This window comes from Cloeon dipterum, chromosome 2 (assembly GCF_949628265.1).
Source record: "Cloeon dipterum chromosome 2, ieCloDipt1.1, whole genome shotgun sequence".
NCBI lineage: Eukaryota > Metazoa > Arthropoda > Insecta > Ephemeroptera > Baetidae > Cloeon > Cloeon dipterum.
This window is the reverse complement of record NC_088787.1, coordinates 10,821,835-10,843,577: the sequence shown is the minus strand read 5'-3', so window position 1 is coordinate 10,843,577 and position 21,743 is coordinate 10,821,835. Positions and strand designations below refer to the sequence as shown.

General features: G+C 38.9%; 3 protein-coding genes across 4 annotated transcripts; 1 reads left to right on the top strand and 2 right to left on the bottom strand.

The window, feature by feature from the left end:
* Positions 1 to 70: 70 nt before the first annotated feature.
* Shark (SH2 ankyrin repeat kinase) lies at positions 71 to 7,669 on the top strand. The gene is made up of 12 exons (XM_065477886.1): positions 71 to 210; positions 379 to 497; positions 631 to 774; positions 833 to 1,000; positions 1,255 to 1,439; positions 1,501 to 1,588; positions 2,907 to 3,268; positions 3,603 to 3,948; positions 4,563 to 4,925; positions 6,313 to 6,481; positions 6,540 to 6,666; positions 7,193 to 7,669. The coding sequence occupies exons 2-12, from the start codon at positions 419 to 421 to the stop codon at positions 7,403 to 7,405; spliced, it is 2,244 nt and encodes a 747-aa protein (XP_065333958.1). The 5' UTR covers positions 71 to 210; positions 379 to 418; the 3' UTR covers positions 7,406 to 7,669.
* On the bottom strand, positions 7,632 to 12,000 carry LOC135935498 (tenascin-like). Its single transcript, XM_065477887.1, has 12 exons — positions 11,935 to 12,000; positions 11,398 to 11,517; positions 11,185 to 11,340; positions 10,532 to 10,666; positions 10,329 to 10,466; positions 10,124 to 10,270; positions 9,871 to 9,999; positions 8,836 to 8,976; positions 8,632 to 8,772; positions 8,191 to 8,331; positions 7,980 to 8,114; positions 7,632 to 7,791 (listed from the first exon to the last, which is right to left on the bottom strand). The coding sequence occupies exons 1-12, from the start codon at positions 11,990 to 11,992 to the stop codon at positions 7,709 to 7,711; spliced, it is 1,524 nt and encodes a 507-aa protein (XP_065333959.1). The 5' UTR covers positions 11,993 to 12,000; the 3' UTR covers positions 7,632 to 7,708.
* Positions 12,001 to 13,479: 1,479 nt separating this feature from the next.
* On the bottom strand, positions 13,480 to 21,664 carry IntS6 (integrator complex subunit 6). Of its 2 annotated transcripts, none has more exons than XM_065478672.1 (14): positions 21,073 to 21,664; positions 20,772 to 21,014; positions 20,633 to 20,710; positions 19,999 to 20,238; positions 19,748 to 19,937; positions 18,516 to 18,871; positions 18,006 to 18,158; positions 17,718 to 17,945; positions 17,205 to 17,451; positions 16,699 to 16,899; positions 16,497 to 16,633; positions 15,520 to 15,850; positions 14,227 to 14,529; positions 13,480 to 13,828 (listed from the first exon to the last, which is right to left on the bottom strand). In XM_065478672.1, exons 2-14 carry the CDS (start codon positions 20,886 to 20,888, stop codon positions 13,656 to 13,658), a joined length of 2,754 nt encoding a protein of 917 aa, XP_065334744.1. In that variant the 5' UTR covers positions 20,889 to 21,014; positions 21,073 to 21,664; the 3' UTR covers positions 13,480 to 13,655. The 2 variants fall into 2 exon arrangements, with proteins under 2 accessions (XP_065334744.1, XP_065334745.1); XM_065478673.1 differs by having other exon boundaries at positions 21,222 to 21,664.
* Between the last annotated feature and the right edge of the window lie 79 nt (positions 21,665 to 21,743).

Sequence of the window (21,743 nt, the reverse complement as noted above, 5' to 3'; positions counted from 1 at the left end):
GCAATGAAGAAAAATTCAGAAAGAATTATGTAGTAACCGGTCTTTTTTATATTAACCGGTAATGTTTTTAGTTCTCATCTGGTTAAACAGGTGGCATCACTAACCGTGACTGACTGGGAATCTCCCAAAACCTCAAGCCTCATCCTCAGACACCTGATCAGACGTCTGAAGCATCAAGAATCAGACTCGATTGTTTACATGTTCGCAATGGTGAGTTGTCTGCTGAAACCTATCTTGTTTTCCCTTCGGACGCATGCTGCCCTGTTTAATGCCACTCCGTCCGTCGTTTTCCTGCTCAGTCAGCGCGGAACAATCCTACTTTGCGTTACGACGGAAACATCCTTGAGTGCTGACTTCTGTTTTCTTCCTCATTTACAGTACTCGCCGGAAACAGCGTAAGCGAGTTAGAGTGGACACCATGAGTCGGGAAAACGAGAACATCAACTGGTACCACGGCAGGCTGTCCAGGGAAGACGCCGAGAACCTTCTCAAATCGAGTACGTGTGTTGATGGATGCTGCGTAGCTGTAGCCTGTTTTCTCCCGGATTTGTTGCTCAATGCCATGACTGATCTCATGCATAGAGGCCTTTTTAATTATATTACAATCTCTAAACAGATTATCGTTTTCAGATGGAAGTAACAACGGCTTCTTCTTGGTTCGGGACAGCAGCTCGGTCCAGGGCGACTTTGTCCTCACCCTTCTGCACAATGGCGAAGTTGTCCACTACCAAATCTTCCGGCACGGACATGAAGAGGACGCCTTCTACTCTATTGGTAACGAAATTCGGATTCTTGAGAGTTGCTATTTTTTAAGTTAATGTTCGTTTAACAGACTCTCGAACAATCATCCACGGACTGGAGCAACTGATCGAGCACTACCAGGAGGAGGGAAAATGGCTGGTGACTCCGCTGTCCAATGAATTTCTGCCCAAGGACCCGCCTCCTCACTACAGCCGCCGCAATGGACGCACCAACTTGTTGCACAGGGCCACCAAAGAAGGTTTGAGAAAAAAATGGGCACAACAAAATCTGCAAGCTAAACGATTTTTATTTTTAATTCGCGTATTTTATTAAATTTATTTTATATTTTGCTTCCTTCGGTGATCTGTGTAAAAAAAACAAAGGAGATTTTAAAAAAAAAAATTATCTTCCCAAACATTGCAGAAAAAAATCAATTAAATCTGACCCCGATTTGCTCTTGACGCTGTTGCTAATTTAATTTCCCCTTTCTTTTTTCTTTGGGTATTTATTTAGGTGATTATCACGTGGTGTCAGAGCTGCTCAAGTGCGGATACCGAAGCTTGGAGGCGAAAAACGCTGAGGGCCAGACTGCCGTGCACCTGGCCAGCAAACTGGGCAAGAACGAGATTCTGCAGCGACTGATCCAAGAAAATGCGAGCGTCAACTGCCGCGACACTGCCGGATACACACCTTTGCATGTGAGTGAACCTCATTCCAACCACTTTGACAGGAGAAACAATTGATTAATTTTGATTTTAGTACGCTGCCCAAGCCAATTTGCCGCTCACGGTGCGAATACTCGTCCAGCAGGGCAGGGCCAACGTCCAGGTCAGACACCCTGACACAGGTGCGTGCTCAATCACTGTTGTTTTTCCTGAAGAAAGATTTATCCTGAAAAGAAAAATAAATGTTTGTGTGTGTACGATTAGCTTTCAATTCCTGACGCGTTTTGGAATAGCCTGGTAAGTTATCAACTGGCCCAATTATCGGGAGTTTTTATAAATTTTATACAATCACTATATAGACTGCACTCACAGTTTTAGTAATTAATTATTAGATTTTAGAAATTTTTAATCGTTACCTTGACTTTACTTACTGTCATAAATACAATCCTCATTAAAAATTATATTCAAGTAAAAGTGTCAAATTAATTCGCAAATAAAAGCGTTAAAATTGAGATTTGAATGTTAACTTAAATGACAGCTTTAAGTTACTCTGGTTGTATCAAATTGATTTTAAAAATTCAGAAAGTTTGGTATAATATTATTATTATTATCCTTTTTTCCTCCCATTTTTACAATGTACACAGCTGATAGGGCTTCAAAAAGCTGCGATTTCTTATATTATTTTTAAATTATTTTTTAACAGACACTCCTTCATAATTTACTTAAATTCAAGTTTTTTTTAAATAGTTTACGTGTGTAATTAAAATTTCATTTTGTTGAAGATCATTTTAGCTAAGATCAAATGAAATCTATTTCATTTTTTGTACATATTAATCGTTTTTTTTTAGCATCACATCATGGTAGTTGTGTGTTGGAGAAAAATTGTAAATATTTTTAATTAAAAAAAAGATGCGAACAGGCGGAGCATTTAAAAATCTATTAGTACTGTCATTCAATTTGACTTCATAGTGCATCGTTGAAAAAATTAAATTTCTGAATCTAGTGTGTTTAGTAGCTAGGAAATTATTATTCCTCTTTAAAAAAGTTGATTTTCCAACTCTCCTTCGTTTAGAAATTGGCTTAAAACATGTCAAAATCGGGAATTTAAAACAACAGGTAGTTGAATTTTAGGGGTTCAAATCAAGATATTTAAAAAATATTAATATATAAGATAAAATTGATGTGGAAACTCAAACTTTATTGTTTTATACGAATTTAAACTTCAATGATATGGCTTTTTCAACTACGCAGGACAAAAAGTTTATTATTTCACATATCATTAAGCCAAATAAAACGAATCTGCACAGCACCTAGGACTATGTAGACATTTTTTAGACTCTTAAAGAGTTGGTTTTAGATCATGTCAGTAATTTTCAATCATCTGCTTTGCACGATTTACTGTTATATTTAATTTAAAAAAATAGAACCTCAGAAAAAATTTCGTCTTTTAATTCTGCTTCGACATTTCTAAATTTATTTTGAACGTAATTTTCGGCTCAGGCTGGGTTCCTCTACACGACGCGGCGAGCAGGGGCAACGCGGCGGTGGTGAGCGAGCTGCTGGCGCTGAACGCACCGTCGCGGCCGCGCAGCAACGACGGGCAGACGCCGGCCGAGGTGGCGGCGGCCAACGGCCACAAGCGGTGCGAGTCGCTGCTGCACGAGTACCAGGCGCCGCCGGCGCGCACACAGTCGTCCGACTGGTTCCACGGCCACATGGAACGCCACGAGGCCGTCTCCATTCTGCAGCGGCAAGGCCTGCGCGACGGCCAGTACCTCGTGCGCCGCAGCGACCGCCTCACAGGACACGTCCTCTCCATGGTCCACATGGGCACGGTCTTCCACTTCCAGATACGACAGCAGGTTGGTTATAAATATTATTTTGTATTAAAATAGTTTTGTTTTTCCTCATTATCACGGTTTTAAAATAGACTGAACTTAAAATTGCCCATAAGTATTTTTAGAATCTCGGAAATTGTAGAAAAACTGCCTTTAAATTATTTATCAGTTCCAGAAGTTATTTATTGTATAAATTTTTCAATGGATATTTATTTTTTCCTCATCAAATTTAAGTGCAATTTGCTCCCTTTTTGCAAAAGAATAATTTAATTTAATTTTGAACTCAACTGCAGCTGGACTGGAAAGGCTAAAATAAAATTTTATCACTTTTGGAAAATTAAATTACTTCTATTCTCAGAACAAGCTGTTCTTCATCGACAACGGGCCGTACCTGGACTCGCTGGAGCACGTGATCAGCCACTTCAGCACTTTTTCGGACGGACTGCCGATCGAACTAGGCGAGCCGGTGCGTCCGCCGCCCAAGCCAGCTGTGCCAGAGTTCCCGGCCGTGCTGAATGGCACCTTGAAGGGCCGCAGGAACAAAGGTCAGCTGTCGGTGGCCTCCGCGTCCACCACCTCGCTGGCCAGTCTCACCACCTCGCTGAGCAGCGTCACCAGCAGGAGGACTCCATCGCCTGTTCCTCTCGAGCAGGTCACCAACATCTCGGTTGACTCTAACCACAACCCACTGGCCATAATTGGAGGTACGCTGAAATATTTATTTGATTTATTTTTAATAAATTTAAGAAAAAGAGTTGAAAACTTTTATAATTAGTTGGTATAATTTGTATTGCCAAATTAAATTTTATTTCTCCTAAATAATTCATTTCATACTTTTAATTGAAATAAAAATCCAATGTTTGCTTTTGTAATGTAAGTGAACAAGTCGCTGAAATTCATGATTAAAATAGAAGGAAAATTAACCACAACACTAACCACACACACCACACTTTACATCATTTTTTTATCATTACGTACATTCTACAGTATTTTGAGAACAGGGAACTCAGTTACAATTAAATTACAGCATTTTTAAAATTAAATTTAATATTTTACTATTTAATTTGATGGTGGGGATTTTTTAATGATAACAAATTTTTATTTCTTCGGTAACAGGTCAATTTTAAATTTTAAAATTTGTATTAACATAGGAATTGTTCTTCTGTAACAACTAGTTGCAGGATTTCTCCCTTTTATCAGTCTGAGAATTTTAACTGACTTTCATAAAAATAAAAATTTTATCTGTCTAATCAATTGTTTCTCTCTTGATGATGCCTTATAGATGTAACTTCTCTTTAAATGTGTTTTCATATTGCAGAGCACATTAAGCGAAGTTGCCTGACGCTTGGCGAGGTGCTTGGCGAGGGCGAGTTTGGCTCGGTGCTGCGCGGCACGTACAGCTCGCCAACGACCGGCGCCAAGCTGGAGGTGGCCGTGAAGACCCTGCGCGGCGATCCGGGCGACACGTCGCGCGAGGACGCGTTCCTACGCGAGGCGCGCCTCATGGTGCGCCTCTCGCACCCGTGCATCGTGCGGCTGCTCGGCGTCACCGACGGACACCCGCTGTGGATGGTGCAGGAGCTGGTGCCGCTCGGCTCGGTGCTCGATTTCCTGCGCACCACGCCGCATCTCGTCAGCCCTACCCACGAGATCAAACTATGGGCCGCTCAGATCGCTTCAGGTAGGAAAAAAACTGTTTTTTTCTGTCTAATCGAGAGTTTCATAATTTCTCCTGGTAGGAAATTTCTCTCACGAAAATAGATTGCAGCTTTGTTCGTTTAATCGCATGACCTTAAACTTTTTAGCAGTCCGAAAAGAAATATGTGTTTAGTCAGTTTTCCTGGCTAAGTCGTTTATTAAATTAGATTTGGGAAAAACATTCTGGGCTAAAATTATCATTTAAAAATGCCATGAGATCATAAGTTCTACGTTTTTCTTGCTCTAGAAAATACTCTGACAGTCTGTTTCATTGGTGATTGTTTTAGTTGCTAAATTTTTTTATTTTAGAGTAGAACTGCAAGAAATTAACTGTCAAATTTTTCTGTTGCTTCAATTCAAAAGCAAAGCAATGTGTAGATTTCATTTTTCAAAAGCCTTCACTGCTAATTAAAAACCATCAACATTGCTCAAATCATATAACCTACCACTTTAAAATTCGATGTATAAATGAAACAGAATTAATATTGCAAAAATTTGTTGAATATAATTTATTTAAATTTAAGAAAGCTCAAATTATAACTAGTTTTAAAGTTAGTTGACTTTGTTATTTTGGACAATCAAGGTCAGGAATATATTATCAAAATATATTATTCTGTTTTAAACTCTGACCTAATGAATCTTAAAGTAAAAAATAAAATAACCCCATTTTTTGTATATTTATTATTTTTGTAGGCTTAAAAACATATTTCTCAGTGGGAGCATTATATTTAAGGTTATTAATTTCTTGGTTGAGCGGCGGTTTGCAACCTTCAAGCAAGTACACAAAATTTCTATGTATTTTCACTTCTAGAATTATTTTCGTGAGGTGACGAGGAACAGTTTTTCACTTTTGGAAAATAGCTCAAATAAAAAGGGTGGAATTTATAGCTTAGTTGAATTTTTGTAAGAGGAATTTCTATCCCCGGAACAGGCAGATTCGTGTTGCGGGTTTGTCAATATCGTTGCTCGTTTCTCTGTTCGTGTATGCTCAGAGATGAGTGCAGACGGATGTTTCCCTACGATCGCTGCAGCTAATACTGTGGCTATGAATTTCGTTTTTTAAGGTAAAGTACTGCTGATGAGGCCTGCGTACGGTACGAGAGCGTATGATAATTTTTTAGCCACCCTTAGTGGAAGTAGCCATTGAAAATAAAATATTAGTATTTTTCTTTTTAATTTTAAAAATCCAAACGGATTTAAAGGTTTTCTTAGTTTTAAAATTCTTTTCTCGGTTGGAAAAGGCGTCTATGACTGTTAGGCCATTGAAAAGAGATGTGAAAATCTTTAAAAATTTGTTTTTAATATATATTTTCAGATAGTGGTTATCAAAAAACTCAACTAGAATTCAAAATTTCGATTTCGATTCGCAGGCATGCACTACCTGGAGAGCGAGCGGTTCGTGCACCGTGACCTGGCCGCCAGGAACATCCTGCTGGCCTCAAGGCACCAAGCCAAAATCAGCGACTTCGGATTGTCGAGGGCGGTCAGCTCCAACGACGACTACCAATCTTCCGAGGGCGGCAGATGGCCCATCAAGTGGTACGTTTCTCACCTCCATAAATCGCTTGATCCCTATTTTTTCGTGCCCTGGTTTCAGGTACGCGCCTGAGTCGTACAACTACGGCTCGTTCTCGCACGCCAGCGACGTCTGGAGCTTTGGGGTCACGCTTTGGGAGATGTACTCGTACGGCAAGCAGCCCTATGGAGACAAGAGAGGCGCGGAGGTTCGTACTCGGAATGTTTTTATCTGTTCTTTTTTAATGGAAAATATAAAACAAATGGGTAGAAATGCGATAGATTGTCAGGTTTTTTTAAGTAATTAGAATAGAAATTTATATTCTCATTCAATGACTTTAAATTTAAAAAATAATTATTTTTTGAGTAATAAAAAAGTCTTGGTCAGTTCTTGGTCTTTTTTCCGAATTTTTTTAATTCTATAGAAAATTAAGCTTCAAATTTAAACTTTAAGCAGGTCAAATTAATCCGTGTGGATTTTATTTCAAATTTTTCGGGTTTTTTAGGGCAGTTCTGTCAATCTGTTCACCTGTTTCCGCAAATATAAATCTAATTTTAAAGAGTGACTGAAATTTGAGAGTTTTCCTTACATCGAGACTCTAGCAGACGCCATTTTGAATTCATCTGCGCAGGAATTTTGAAAATTAAGCAGGATTTAACGCCCCTTTTTATCGTCATCTTATAGTATCTTCAATTTTTTGCATTTTTGAAAGTGAAATTTGTCTTGGCTGGCAGGTGATCCAGCTGGTGGAAAAGGGCGAGCGTCTGTCAAAGCCGCCGCGCTGCCCGGACGCGGTGTTCCGGCTGATGAAGAGCTGCTGGTCGTACCAGCCATCTGAGCGGCCGTCGTTCGCTGACCTGCTGACCCACTTCACGACCGACGCCACCTACGAAAATCTCAGCTTCCACCTGCTGGAAATCGAGGCGTCGGAGCCGGTCGAGGTCTGATCGCCAGTCTCAAGTGTGTTGTGCCTTAGAAACGGATTTGAATCCAGAGACGAATCAGGTAATTAGGAGGAGTGCCTGTCCTGCTGTTTGGTGCATTTACCGCAACGCTGCATTTTTTTATTGATCGAGCTTGCAATCTGTATTTTTACATGTTCGAGAAACACGCCATTTTATCTCTGTTACGAATCGTAATTTACTTATGTGATACCTCCAAACGCCAGCAATATATTATATTATATGTGTCTGTATTTCAAAGGATCTGTTGTTAAATATTATGAAATAAAGTATATTGAATTATGTGCGTCAAAAGAAGCTGAGTATCCATTCTTTCTGCGTTACCAGCAACAGCAGGGAAAGAGTCACAGCGCTGCCGGTTACCAAAACTCCTGTTGAAAGGAAATTATATCAATGAATGGAACATAAATTAATAAATAAGTATGGAACAGAACATTAAAAAATAAGGAAAACGAATTTTAGGTGGCAAGAGATATTTGTCAAATTCCACATTTTTCTTATTTAAAGTTTGAAAATATGGAGGTTTCGCTTCAAAATATTTTCAATGAGTTTTACGAACCCGAGTTGCACGTGTTGCTGATCCTATCCGCCGTATAACCCTCCTTGCACGCACAAGTGCTGTTCTGGCACACAGCTCGCTCAACATTATCCGCCAGCAGGCACTCGCGGCTGTCCACGCAAGTTTCGAACAGGCCTGCCAAATACCAGCCCATTAGTCAACATTTTAAACCCTTTTATTGAAAAGTAATTCGAAATTGAAAGTCACGTACGTCGGCTGTTCCAGCAATCGTTGAATATGTAGTGGCAGTTTTCCTTGCAGCGGCACCGTTTGTCGATGCAGTCCACCTCCCCACCGACGGCGGCTGTGCACTGTCCCAAATCGCTGCATTCTTCATAGATGCCTTCCACCTCTGTCCAAATCCGCGAAATTATTAATATTATATATAAGATTTTGATGGTTCTAAATTTAGCTCACTCAATTCGCGAGATCTTGTCATCCAGCAAAAACAATTTTGTTTTTTCAAATCAAACATAAAAAATGAAAAATATTCTATCGGAATTTTTACAATCTTCGAAAATCAATTGTCAATATTTGTTTATTTTGTGAGAAAATTCAGATATCTTAAGAAATTAAATTTAACTACTTTTTTCAAAAATGGATATTTATAAATCAGTAGAACGAAGTGATAAATCGCTAATAGCTAACTTACTTGGCAGACAGTCTGTATTTGCGGCCGACGGAACGTGTCCTTCGTTGCAAACGCATTTTTGTGAGAAGATGTCGCAGTTCGAGTTGGAGATGGAGCTGCACTGCGTACTGTCGGTGCACGGGGAGCCGATCGTTCCCACGCCTAATGAAATATAAAATAGCACAAAAATCGGTTTGCACTAAAAATTAAATATTAAATTGTTACCCTTAAGGCATCCCGTCTGTTGTGAGTTGGGGACGTAGCCGTCGATGCACTGGCACTTTTCCTCGAAGCACCGGGCAACATCTGCTCCGAAAATATCGCATTGCTCCTCGTTTGTGCAAGGGTCGCCGAGGAGATCAGGAGCTGAATAATTTAATTCAAAAATCAGATATAAGCCGAGTATTTTAATCTAGTTTTTAATATTAATGTAAAAAAGCAATAAAGTGCTTCGAAAGAAAATCATGGAATTTGTTGCAAAATATTAAAAGCTTTCTGATTAGACTCGTCGATAAGGAAACTCTTTAAGAATCCGACGTTAGTGTTCGGCGAAACCAATGGATTTTAATGTAGTCTTCCCTGTTGCTAACCAGGTAGAGTGGTTGGTATTTTTCGATCTCGACAATTTAAACAATATTTTGAGATTTTAAGAAAGTGGCATAAAATTTTAAAATACAGATTTTTTAAATTTAGCTTAAATTAATTGGTTTGTAGACACTGTCACCGAGACAAATCGATCAGCGGGTTAATTTTTGACATTCCGGAAAATTTTAAAAAATTTCTCAATGGTTAAAATCTGAGCTGTGTAAGATTTTAATAAAAACTGTGATAAAATGAATACATGATGCTGATAAAATTAACTTTTTTTTAAATTTCTACTAATCTTTCTCGAAAAAATATGTTGAATAACATGTAAAAATTAAGCAATTGTTTATATTTTTTCAAAGATTTGTATGCGGAGATACGTGATCTGGTAGTCAGTTAGAAAGATTTAAAATATTGTCTCTTTAACCGCAAATGAGCCATTAGCTAATTTTCTAGGAAAACTCTTAAAATTTGGGACGTTTTCGGAACGTAAAATATAAATTATCTATCAATGCGATTTTAAAACATTTCCCATTAAGAATTTTTAACCTTCGGAGCTCCATAACTCAAAAACTCTTTAATGATTTCGCCAAAAGCTAGAAAGCTCCAAGATTTATTTGTTATAGATCGTGCATTCTTAATATATGTATTTTCTAATGATATATAGTGGCTTACTCTTAAAACATTTTCCATTGACGACTTCGTATTCTTCTTTGCACGTGCACGTGAATTCCTTACACTCGGAACCTTCGTTGTTCTGGGTGCACTGCTGCTCTTGCACGCACACACCGTCCAGGGAGGAAACTGAAAATGAGCTTTACTTTTAGTACTTAATGTTCCAATTAATTTCATTAATTTATAGCTGATCAAAAATGTCTTGAAAAGGAATTAGTATACATGTTACCCACAATAAAAAATAATGAATTACTTGGTAAGCAGGTGTTGCCGTCTGCGGAGGCTACTGTAGAATCTTTGCAAACGCACGTTTTATTCGACGGACTGCACAGCGCCTCTGATCCCAATTCCGTGGTGCACTGTTCAATCGCTTCACAAGGATCTCCGATTTTAAATCTCACTGCAATACCGAGTAAAATAATAAAAAACACAGTCTTTTGTAATTTAATTAAAATTACCTGGCAGACATTCACTCTTCAACGAGTTGACGAGGAAGAATTCAGCACAAGCACACTTCTTGTCGACGCACTCAGCGTTTTCATCAATGGCTTTGCACTGCATGGAGTTTTTGCATGTTTCTCCGATCAAGGTAAGAGCTAAAACAAGCCATTTTCTGCTTACCGGGTGATCTAATTTTGTTCGGGTTGTCGATCATCCATACCTGGCACGCACCCTTTGGTAGGGTCTTCGTCAGGAACGTAACCAGATTTGCAATCACACCTGCTTTTGCTCGAGCATTCTGAGTTGGGAAAACTTTGACACTGTTGAGCCTCGAGGCAAAAGTCGCCGATTTGAGCTTGAAAAAGATTACTTTTTTGTAAGACCAGCAATTTTTCAGCTAGAAAATTGAAAAAATTAACGGACAAATTAATATTTGTTAATTTTAGCCTAGTAAACCAATAATGTCGATTAGAGTGAGGAGAGGGAAGTATCGATTCTTTGGAGCTTTAATTTTTTTTTATAGACCAAAAGGCTCTTCTCATTTTCTGGCTTTCCTAAAATATTAGTTTTGTGAAATCTCTTGCATTTTTTACTTTAAATTTTTCCAAATTGTTTTAATCTTTGGTGGTATAATTTGCATTTTTTTCTTAATTACTTCAAATTTTCTACAATATGAAAAAAACAGATTCTTCTTTAAAAAATCCACGGAAAAAATAGTGTACATTTTCCCGCGCATACTTGGCTTAAACTGAATAAATAATCATCACATTTGGTATTCCGCCTCATCAAGTCATGGCAAAAACTATAGTTTTTATCAGTGAGATAACTAAACATTCGTCGAATTCTGACGAAAGGGGCCCTAATCAAAATTACCTGCTGCGCAGACGACATTGGCACTGGCTGAAACGCTAGAATCCAAGGCTGGAGTGTAGGATTGAAGGCACTTGCAAAAATTGGACGTGGTCTCGCACAATGCGAAAGGAATTACTGCACAAGCCGCGGAGACAGAGTTGCAGTCGGCGTCCAAAGCTGCAAATTCGGATTAAAAAGCGATGCCCTAGTAGAAAAAAAAATCCCGCTGTATACCTGAGACACAATTCGTTCCGTCAAACCAAAGTCTTTCGTGACAAATGCATTTCTGGTCTGCGCCGCAGATGACGCCATCACCGACGCACTTTCCATTGCTGTCGCAATTCTCGCCGACACCTGCTCAAATTTGACGATTGATTGTAATTGGGCTCTGAATTTTCTACTTTTTCATGCAAATGGATGGTTTTAAACGGTTTCTGATGTGATTTATTGACAAATTTTGCCAGTTTCTCGATTTTAAAATATAAATTGCAAAGCGCATTAATGCAATAAAAAATTTTTCGTCGAAATTTTTTTAGCACTATTAAACTTCAGTTAGGAATTCGGGTTGCACGAACCTTCCGATTGACGTTCAATTTCAACTCTAATTTATTACAATATGCATGGCAAAAATTCAAATGATCATGTCCTGATTTATATTTTAATTTTGAGAGTAAATATGTAAATGTCTGATTAAAATGTAACTATTCACATTTTTTTCGTGCAGAAAAAATGCTTGAATAAACGGAATATCGAATATGAGAGAGTACGTACCCTGAGCCCGGCACAGAGCCGCGAGGAACAGGAGGAGGAAGACACTTTTGGTCACCATGATGGTCACAACGCCAAATCTCACTGACAGTTTTAGCTGGGAATCAATTACGCCGTCCTTATCAGCACGCTTATCAACCTGATCTCCATAGAAAACACTTAATGCCTGAGATTGAATCGAACTGACGAGTAATGCGCGTGTGACGTCAATTTACAGTTTTTAGTTACTTGACAAAAAAAAATCTCTCCGCAGATTAAACGCCAGTTGTTTTAATTGTAATTATATAAACTGTATATATTATTATCTTGACATTTAATTGGCCTAATTGAGATCTTCTATCTTATGTTATCGAAACAGACAAGGCAAGAGTTTTTTCCTCGCTGGAACGATCGGAGGACTAGTTACAAATACCAATATAAATATTATAGAATATTCTAACACTATAGCAACAAGCCCCTGATATATAGAGGCAAAAAAAATTAATCTGGAAAATCGATAAAAATTATTATCAGGCAAAATATCAATCGTGAGGAAACCTTTCTGTAACGAAAAGAATTATGAATTGAACTAAAAGGCATTGGGCCGATTTCGACAATTTAAGACTGCAAATAAATTTCTTTTTGTGATTTTAGCAATAAGACGGTTTCAAGTTAAACTTTTGCTTAAAATTCGTGTTCATATGTGATAGGCGCTTGACAATTGAAAGCGTAGAAAAGTAGCTGATCGTCGACAACTCATAGTCGCCCACAAAAAGTAAAAATATTTTATAGAAAAGAAAATTAAAAGTTGCTTTAAATTTATGCTATGAAATGACTCTTTATTTAACATTTTAATTAATAGCAAATTCTTTTTGCTATTAATTGGTATAAAATTTACTAATTAGAGTAATGACTAAGTGGTGCATTATTAGAGGGAGACTCTCCTTCCACCATCAGAGATCAAAAGAATGTTTTTAAATACAGTTATTACAGATTAACCTAATATATCTTTTTGCACTTCTTCGTAAGTATTGAATTCCCGTCATTCTAATTGAAATAAATTAACTAGGGAGTTTCAGGTTTCTGTTAGTTTCATTTGAAAGGACACGACCATTCCAAAACTCGTAATTGTTAAAGTGTCAAAACTGAATGCGCTTTTTTAGTTTGGCACGTATCTTCCCAATCAATTATATGACAGGACAATGGTTTCCAACGCAACTCAATATTCTGCACAGATCACAAAATAAAGTTTTCAAATGTTCATGTCCTTATATATATCTTTTATTTTTAGATGCGAGTATAAATGTCTGATTAAAATGCATGAGACACGATTTCTTGCCTTGCTTTGAAGAAAAGAAAAAAGCACAAATAGAGAGAACATCAACAGCCAGAACACGTACCCCCGAGCCCAAGCATAGAGCCGCAAGGAACAGGAGGAGGGAAGACACTTGACACTTTTGGTCCCCACTGACAGTTTTTGCTGGAAATCACCCTTCTATCAATATGATCTCCTTGAAAACACTCGTTCCCTGAGATTGAATCGGATTGATGAGTAATGCGCGTGTGACGTCAATTGACAATTTACGGTTTTATTACAAAACATAGTTCGCTGGGGCAAAAGTACAAAAGTAACTGACTGGGGAGTGAGAGGATCAAGGCATCTCTCAGGGTCGGATAAAAGCCGCACACCTGCCGAACACACTAATGTCAGTTGCGAGTCTGTCGGCAGTGCGGCACAAATGCATCTAGCTCGCCGCTTGTCCATTCACTTCTTTCGGCGACCATTTTTCCAGCTCCGACACTAACTTTGTCTTTTTGTAGCGCTTCGCCTCTGATACCACATCGGCATATAGTTTGCGTCGCACTGTCGAGTCCCCCTTCGCAGACATCATGAGGTCTATCAAGTTCCTCATATTAACTGTAACAAAAATTATCATCATTAAAGGAAACTGTCACGAAAATATTTTAAGAATTAGTTGAATTTTGCTGTTTAGACTGACAAGGAAACCCTCCGCGACTAATATTTAGCATCAAAAGAACCACAACCAATCAAAATTTAGTCCGATTTTGAACTGGACACACATTTTGGAAAAACTTAAAAATCAAATGTTCAAATTAACGATTACTTTTGGTACATAGATTCCCCTTGACGAGATGAATTGATTGGTGGTTGACTTCCTGATAAAGCTCTTTCAATTCAATTACTTTCCAACCTTTGAAATGTAGTAATTTTTGTAGCTAATTCACCAAAATTTCAAACTATCCAGTTCCTAAACTTCCACTAAATTAAGATTTGTTTCTGAACAGAGTACACACCTTTGCCTGGTCTTTTGATTTCATTGAAGATTTTTTTCAAGAGCTTATTGTTGTGCTCCTTGATTTCCTCAGGAGATACTTTGGCTTGGACTGGGGCGACGGAAGCCACCCTGGGCTCAACCCGCAACGCCGAATTGCCCAGGTGGTTTGTCACAGAAGGCACCACCCCCACGTGGTTGGTGCTGGCCGCTGGTGGGAGAGGCGGCGCCGCCGCCAAGTGTATTGACGGTGGTGGCGATGGTAGCGGCGGCTCTGGAAGGAAGATCAGCTCGGGCGACGGCGACCGCGCGCGCTCACTATGATCTGAAATCCAAAAGAGCAGGCTCTCGTTAAGATTATTCTTATAAAGTGAAGTTTTAAACTGCATTTGATAAGGAATGCAGAGTATTTGTTGATCATTCTAGGGAATAACATATGGGGATTAGATAGGTGAAAATTGATACATTTAAAATGGTATTTCGTCTGAAATTTTGTTGGAAAAATACCAAAAGCGTCAGATTATATATTTGAATCTAGTTTTAAAGTTGATACTTCAGTTTTTACTGTCTAAATATATATCAAAATTTCATTTAGCACTAGGTATCATTTTAAAAATTAACCGTGGACCATAAAATTTATATTACTTGAAGGATGACAAAATATTAACTTATTCACATTGCTCCAATTTTATGTTAGTTTCTCTTCAAATTAGGAAACTTTTAATTATTAAAAATTGCCAAGGTTGATTTTTCCCGAATCATTTTAGTAGTGAAGCTTGGAAAATTTGAATAATTCATCTAGAATAATACATCTCGTTAAATAGTCTATCTTTAATAAACCGTGATCACAAGAAAACACAAAGAATTTTTTTTTATTTTTAAACGATTCCCAGCATAAATCCCATTTTAATCCTTTAAAGCTCTATTGGATGCTAACGACGTCGTAATATATTTTTCGAGAAGCACCCAAACGTTATATCCTAATTTCCCTTTAAGATGTTAATTATCATCTAACTCAAACAGAATTCATATTTCATAACTTGAATTTAAATTTCTTGATCACACTGAATACTGTATTTTAATTAAAATTTTCGAATTTTATCTCAACAAAACAGCTTATTTTATATCCTGATAGACCAAAATTTGTTCATCCAAAAAGTTATATCAAATCAGGAATTCCCCAATCTCTGTTGGAAACACTACCGACCAAAATGGCTTTCTTAAAAGAAGTATCAATCAACATAAAACGGAAATATTCCTCCCAGTCGTATCTGACTCTATAATTATGAGCTCGCTGCTGAGCGAACTACAATACCTGCAGTGCCGTTCACAAGATGCGTTGGCAGCCTGTTCTCAAGCATCTCCGGCTCTGGGAGCTGCAAGGGCGGCGCGGGGGACGCAGGGGAATAGGGGGAAGACCCAAGCATCAAAGGCGAAGGGTACAGGGGCCGTGGCGAGCAGGCTGGGGAGGGATACGGGGTGCAGGGCCGCCGAAACACGTAGTCCCTGGGCAGCGGGCCCGGCTTTCGGACGCGCCCGATACGGGGTGCCATTGCCGGCGACGAATCAGGCGCCGGCCGCTTCCGCGAGCCTCCACCGCCTTCTGATTTCGTCTGTTCCATGTCCGCCTCGTCCACCATCACCCGCTAAAGCAAGCAAAATATAAGTCAGTTTAGAAGACAAATGATAGTGTAATTTCAAATTTGACACTAGTTGAAATATAAAAAACCAAAAATTTAAAATTTAATAGTACATTTTAGGATTTTTTTCTCAAGATCGTGAAATAAATAAACTTAAAATTCTTGACTAGTCCATTTTGTCTCGTTTTTTTTAAATGCGCATTTAAGCATTTTTTCTCGTTTTTAGACGTCTTAAATAGAGACACTTAAACAAAAAGGACCTAAACAGGTTTTAAAAATATTTCTCTCTCTCCTTTCATTCAGCTTAAATGGTATAAATTTCGTTCCTAGGCGATTCAGAAGGTACAAAGGTTCCAATCCATTTGATTTAAAGATAACATTAAAAAATTGGCTATCAAAATTAACAAAAGTAAGTAACTGTATGGATGGCTCAATAGGAATTGACGTTGATTTTTTTGTTGGCTTCGAACAATTATAAATCATATATTATACTCCTTTGACTCAAACTGGTGATACTTCTAAGCTCGTCGGATACTACGCGATATCAATAATTATTTATTATTTTACAAAAAGACTAAAACGTAGAATCACACACAAAAGTTTCCTTGTCAGAAATAACGTCAAGTTAGAATTAAATAAAACAAAGGCTTACCTTGTCGAGCTTGAAAGGATTTCCAAAAATGTGCTGCCTGACAGGTGCCGACTCAAGCTCCCTGAGATTGGGCGGGCTGCGCTTCAGGTACTCCTGGTAGTTGCCCATTTGACTGACAGGCATGCTGTGCGCCTCGTCTGCATTGCAAAGCAAGAAATTCGATTAGAAATAGAAGTTAGATGGAGGAGAGGTAAGGACTTGCCATCGTCGTGGAGCAGCGAGTAGCTGTTGTTAAGCGGCTTGCCAAAGTTGGAGCGCATCCGCACTAATTGATCCAGCAGGCTCTTCCGCGGCACATCGAACGGGTTACGGTAGCTGAGGCAGCGTGTCACGCGCACCGCTCTTGTGTTGATGATAAAGTTGTTGAAATCCACCATTTGCTCCCTCAGGTGCGAGAATTTATCTATTCCAGAAAAATGTGAATACCATAAATAATAAATTATTCCTAAACAAAAATAACCATTAGGTTATTTTTCTGGCATCTTAAACAAATTGGCGAGTATTGATTTGGAAGGTCCAAGAGCTGGGAATTTCCCCAAACTAGCCATATTTTCTTTACAGTTTGAGAAAAAATAAGCAAAAAATACTAGGTATTAATATAGTTAAGACAGCTCACATAATTGATGAGTACAAATTGGTAACTTTGTTAAGAATCAGTATTTTGGTTGCAAAAAGAAAAAATTATCATATGGCAAAGAAAAAACTCACCTTGGAGGAGTGGATGTGTCACAATTTCACGCCTGAGTGCCGAGCGAAGTTGCAACTTGATGCCATCGTTGATTGTCATTTGCTTCGCCTTGGCAACTGCAGTGATCAGCCTCTCTTGCTCCGCCTTGGCCAAAGTCTTGACAAGTTTCAGGTAGTTAGTTACACAGTGCTGGTATGTAGGTTCTTCGGGCATGATTCCGGGTATCAAATTAATTAAATTTAGTTTTAGAAGAGCCCGCTTCAGAGGCTGAAATATAAGATAATAATTAATTAGACATCTATATACATTTTGAATATTAATTGACGTGACACCTTTTTTTAAAAATTTGATGTGAAATTCAAGGTAATATTCTAATTTCGCCAGTTTGCGAGGGAATTCATGGAAAAATTTAGATTGATGTAAAAAGTTGCGAAAAAATCCTCTTTTAAAAATTGCATTTCATTGAAGGAAATTATTTAACAACTAAATTGACTGTCCGAAATAAAAACAAAGGAGGAAAGAGAACGACTCACTTGAATGTAGTAAAAGGGTACGGAACGGATGTAATTTTGGAACGCATTTCTCCATTCTTGAGTCGGTTTTTGATGGTGCACTTTGTAGAAATCATCGATCAGGCTCAGACAAACAGGATAATTGTACGGCATGATGAACAAGTTGACCTGCAGCAGGTTGCCGCTAGCCTTCAGGTATCCAAAAGGAAAACCAAGTTCACTGTTTTTCGAACTACCTGGCACGAAAACCTATCAAGAGAAATATTTAGAGGGAAAATCAATTATTTGCCAAAGGTAAAGAGAGCTCACCTGCCAACAAGAGTTTGGCTGCTTCCTCGACAAGATGTGCTGCGTCAGTGGACTTGGCTCCAGTTCGTATTTGTCAAACGGAAAGTTATCCACCACCATCGGTTCAAGATTGATGCAAACGAACTTGACGTTTGGTTGCGCTGACCGCACAGGCTGGGTTAAAATATTAATTTTTAGTAGTTATTTAATTAAAATAAATTATCTCATCGAACTATTAAAAGTGCACGTTCCAATTGACTCAAAATATGAACGCAGGAATTAAGGAAATGGAATGGAGCATTATAATTGATTGCAGGATTTTCAGAAAATGTATTCTCAAACTAGATAAACAATGAAAACATAATTCGGAGCTGAAAATCGTTTATGTTACAGAGAAATTCGGGGCCTAAATCCTGGCGTAAATAATCAAACCTTCACACCCTAACGGAATTCAAGTCAACTGATGGTAAAATTGATTTTGATGAGAAGAATGGTTATCGGGTGAAAAAACATAAGCCAGGAGAAACTCACCAGGGCTGTGAGGTTCGAATCTGGCCAGAAGCTTTCAGGGATGGGCCAGTAGCCTTGGGTGTAGCCTTTGTTTGGTGTTGAGCGACCGACGTAGATGAGCTTTCGACAAGAGTGCCAAGCAGTGTTTTGGATGTTGACGCCGTTGCCGCCACCGGTCGGCGTCTGCGGCCGCGAGGAATTGAATTGCGGTACCAGCTCGAGATCCTCACCGCCCTCCATCAAATCCGTTGTGTTTACCGGGATCGGGTCTATCCCATGCTTTTCAAAGTGTATCACAACGCCGTTGGTTACTTTCAACACCAAATTCTCCAGGACTTGATTCAGAATTTTCTGTGTCGTAATGCAATACGAACGACCTGTGAAATGACAAAAATATAGTTTAATTTTTTAATCGAAACGAGGATTGCGAATAAATCAATTGAATTTTCTAAAATCTAATTTTTAGTGAGTCATTGAATTATTTTAGAAAATTAATATTTTGGTCATGCCTCATTAGATATTTTTGTGGGCGAAATTGTGAATGAAAAAACTCTAAATTTTGTTAGCTTTTATAGAATTAAATGTAGGTTAATTGAACATCACTAGAAAAGTCATTCCTATTTAAGTTTTAGCTCTGCATTTCAAAAAGTAATAATTTAAGAGAACAATAATTCATTCAATGACACATTTTGAAAAATTAATTTACTTAACCATATGGTAATAAGCAAAGCTTGAAAAAATATGCCCTCAATTTAAAAACTGTTGAATCATTATCAGGGTTCCGAGTTTTATCGACCCGGTTAAACCTGATAATAGAACCCGGGTTTTTCATTTCATATAGCATAAAACCATAAAAATTTCAAAAAGTTTAATGATGAAAAAATTATCCGACAGTGACTTAGCATGGTGAATGTGACGAAACTAAAAAACAATGTCGTCTTGTGTCTTGGGCCAAACTAGTCAAACCCGGTTTTAACCAGATTAACTCGGCCCGATGGGCAATGAAAAAAAACGGGGGTTTCAGATTCCCGATCATTAAACCATTCCGAAATAACGTCTTTAAAGCTTAGCAGGCAATTTGTACCGTTCACTGCGGTTCCAGATGGCTTAAAGCCAGATTTGTATGGATTTTGCTAGTATGATGTCAAAAAATTTAAAGGACGCAGAAAAAGCAAAACTATTGATAAAGCGTACTGAGCATTTTAGAATTCTCATGAACAGCTTGTTAGTGAATTTACTGTTCAATTGATTACCTCCTGTGACCTCGCACATGGTGTCGATGATAGAACAATCACTTGGAACTATGGTGACGTTAGGATCCCTGCTGTCAACAGGAGGGGTGCCAGACATCCTGAGGACCAACGCGTACATCCGCTGGTCCCACCTGAACGGCTCACGCGTAAGCTCGATCCCTTTGATCTGGTTGTTTATGGGCACATTGAACTAAAGCAGAATTAACAATTTATAATATCTTAGTAGGCACAAAGAACGAGAGTTCGCATACTTCGTTTTGGACATTATGAATGGTGGACAGCTTTCCACCGTCTGTGATGACCACGATGAACGATGGCTCGAGGTACCAGGGACAACGGCCCATGCCGTAAGTGTCGATGCCTGTTGTCATTCTGTTAATGTTGAGCAGGTCGAATACCTGCCCAAGCGTTTGGCCAATTGTGGTCATGCTCGTAGCCTGCAGGTTTCTCAGCTCGTTCATGAACACCTGCAGGCTTTCCTTCCATCCAGCCTGGAGAGGGATCGATCATTAGTTTGTTTGTAGGAGGTATTGCATGCATTGTGCAATAATGGGGGTGATTGTAGCTGTACAGATTTTACAAGGGTAAGGGGTGACAGGTGAGAGGGGAGACAGGTGAGAGGGGAGGGATGAAAGGGAAAGTAGTTTGTTTTGTGACACTTTAGACAGAAGCCAATCGGAGGCTAGTTTGAACAGATAAAATGGGGGAGGAATGGAAAGAGACTGGAGGAAAAACAACCCCCATTGTTTTGGGGATTCCTAGCCCCGCCCTACTCTCTTAAACATCCCCAAACTCAGTTAAATATGTTTTTCTTCTTTTCTATTTGACGTAGGGACAAAACTACCAACAGGGGAGGGAACTATCTTTCGACAAATCGACATTAACCTTAACGTTGTGAGGCGGTTCGTCGAAAGTTAAAAGCATGTATCGGTCACCGCGACTCTCGTTGTTTCTGGATCGGAACTGAAAATAGGATAATCAAGTCTTAGGTCGTTATCAAAATAATAATTATTAATTATCCCACTTTGACAAACGTTTCGACTGCACTCTTGGCCACGTCGATCAGGGTGGGCCTGCCGCCGTTAAAGGCACGCTGGTTCATCGACGCCGAGGTGTCGATGAGGAAAACAATGATAGTCATCTTGGGTTCTCAGGTACTGATGATTAAATTATGCTCTTTGAATTGGACCTCGCCGGATTATTTTATCCTAGTGCTGCCTCTTGAAGCCTCGTCCAGAGCCATTTTGGTTCATCGTTAGAGCTGCGGCTAAAATTGATATTGTCAAATATAAAGAGTAATTCACCCAGTACTGCTATACACACACCACCAGATAATAGATTCACCACGCGCTGTAGACCACCCCAAGAGGCGGCTTTTAAATTTCGCGCCAAAAGTGACGGACGAGCAAACGAGGAAAATCAATGTGTGTGTAAATTTAGGGCCTTAACCCGCCCAAAGCAGGTTTTTCCGCACCGAGCTTCTGCAGCAGCTTAGCCGACAATCTTATACACGTGAACGTATACTCTGAAGTGTCCCTAACAGTCTTTCTCGCGGTCAAAATCAGCAGAAAACAGAGCGCTCGGAGTTAACGCATTCGCCTCCATTTCCTCGGTAATGGGAATAGCCAACAATGGGGCTGACGTGTGCACCGAAAATATTTTTCGCTTCATCAATGACAAGCGTCCTGAACAGCATTATCGCTTAAGATGACGAAAACTATAAAATTTCTGATCAATGGGGCAAATGAAAAGGTCGAAGGGGGTTTCTATTCGGAAATTCTAGAGGGCTCTATTCAAGAAAATTTACGTCAACTCGTTAAAAAAATTTACGAAAGCCTGAAGAACACAACTGTAATTTTTGGTCACGGTTGTACCCACTGCTTTGTGCGCATGTACACAAATGGAAAGTTTGCTACACTCATCAACAAGGAAGGACTAGAATGGGCGCCATCTTATTTTATCCCTGGCTTGAAAAACACTTAAAAAATGACATTGA

What these genes read in the sequence shown, in the direction of transcription:
- LOC135935498 (XM_065477887.1), bottom strand. Translation starts at nt 11,992, where the DNA reads ATGGTGACCAAAAGTGTCTTCCTCCTCCTGTTCCTCGCGGCTCTGTGC. An exon ending in CGGCAACACCTGCTTACCAA is followed by an intron (nt 10,000 to 10,123) that starts GTAATTCATTAT and finishes GCTCATTTTCAG; the next exon opens with TTTCCTCCCTGGACGGTGTG. An exon ending in CAGCAACACGTGCAACTCGG is followed by an intron (nt 7,792 to 7,979) that starts GTTCGTAAAACT and finishes TCCTTTCAACAG; the next exon opens with GAGTTTTGGTAACCGGCAGC.
- Shark (XM_065477886.1), top strand. Translation starts at nt 419, where the DNA reads ATGAGTCGGGAAAACGAGAACATCAACTGGTACCACGGCAGGCTGTCC. An exon ending in ACTTCCAGATACGACAGCAG is followed by an intron (nt 3,269 to 3,602) that starts GTTGGTTATAAA and finishes TTCTATTCTCAG; the next exon opens with AACAAGCTGTTCTTCATCGA. An exon ending in GGCCGCTCAGATCGCTTCAG is followed by an intron (nt 4,926 to 6,312) that starts GTAGGAAAAAAA and finishes TTCGATTCGCAG; the next exon opens with GCATGCACTACCTGGAGAGC.
- IntS6 (XM_065478672.1), bottom strand. Translation starts at nt 20,888, where the DNA reads ATGACTATCATTGTTTTCCTCATCGACACCTCGGCGTCGATGAACCAG. An exon ending in TACCCTTTTACTACATTCAA is followed by an intron (nt 17,452 to 17,717) that starts GTGAGTCGTTCT and finishes CTTATATTTCAG; the next exon opens with CCTCTGAAGCGGGCTCTTCT. An exon ending in ATCCTTTCAAGCTCGACAAG is followed by an intron (nt 15,851 to 16,496) that starts GTAAGCCTTTGT and finishes TGCTTGCTTTAG; the next exon opens with CGGGTGATGGTGGACGAGGC.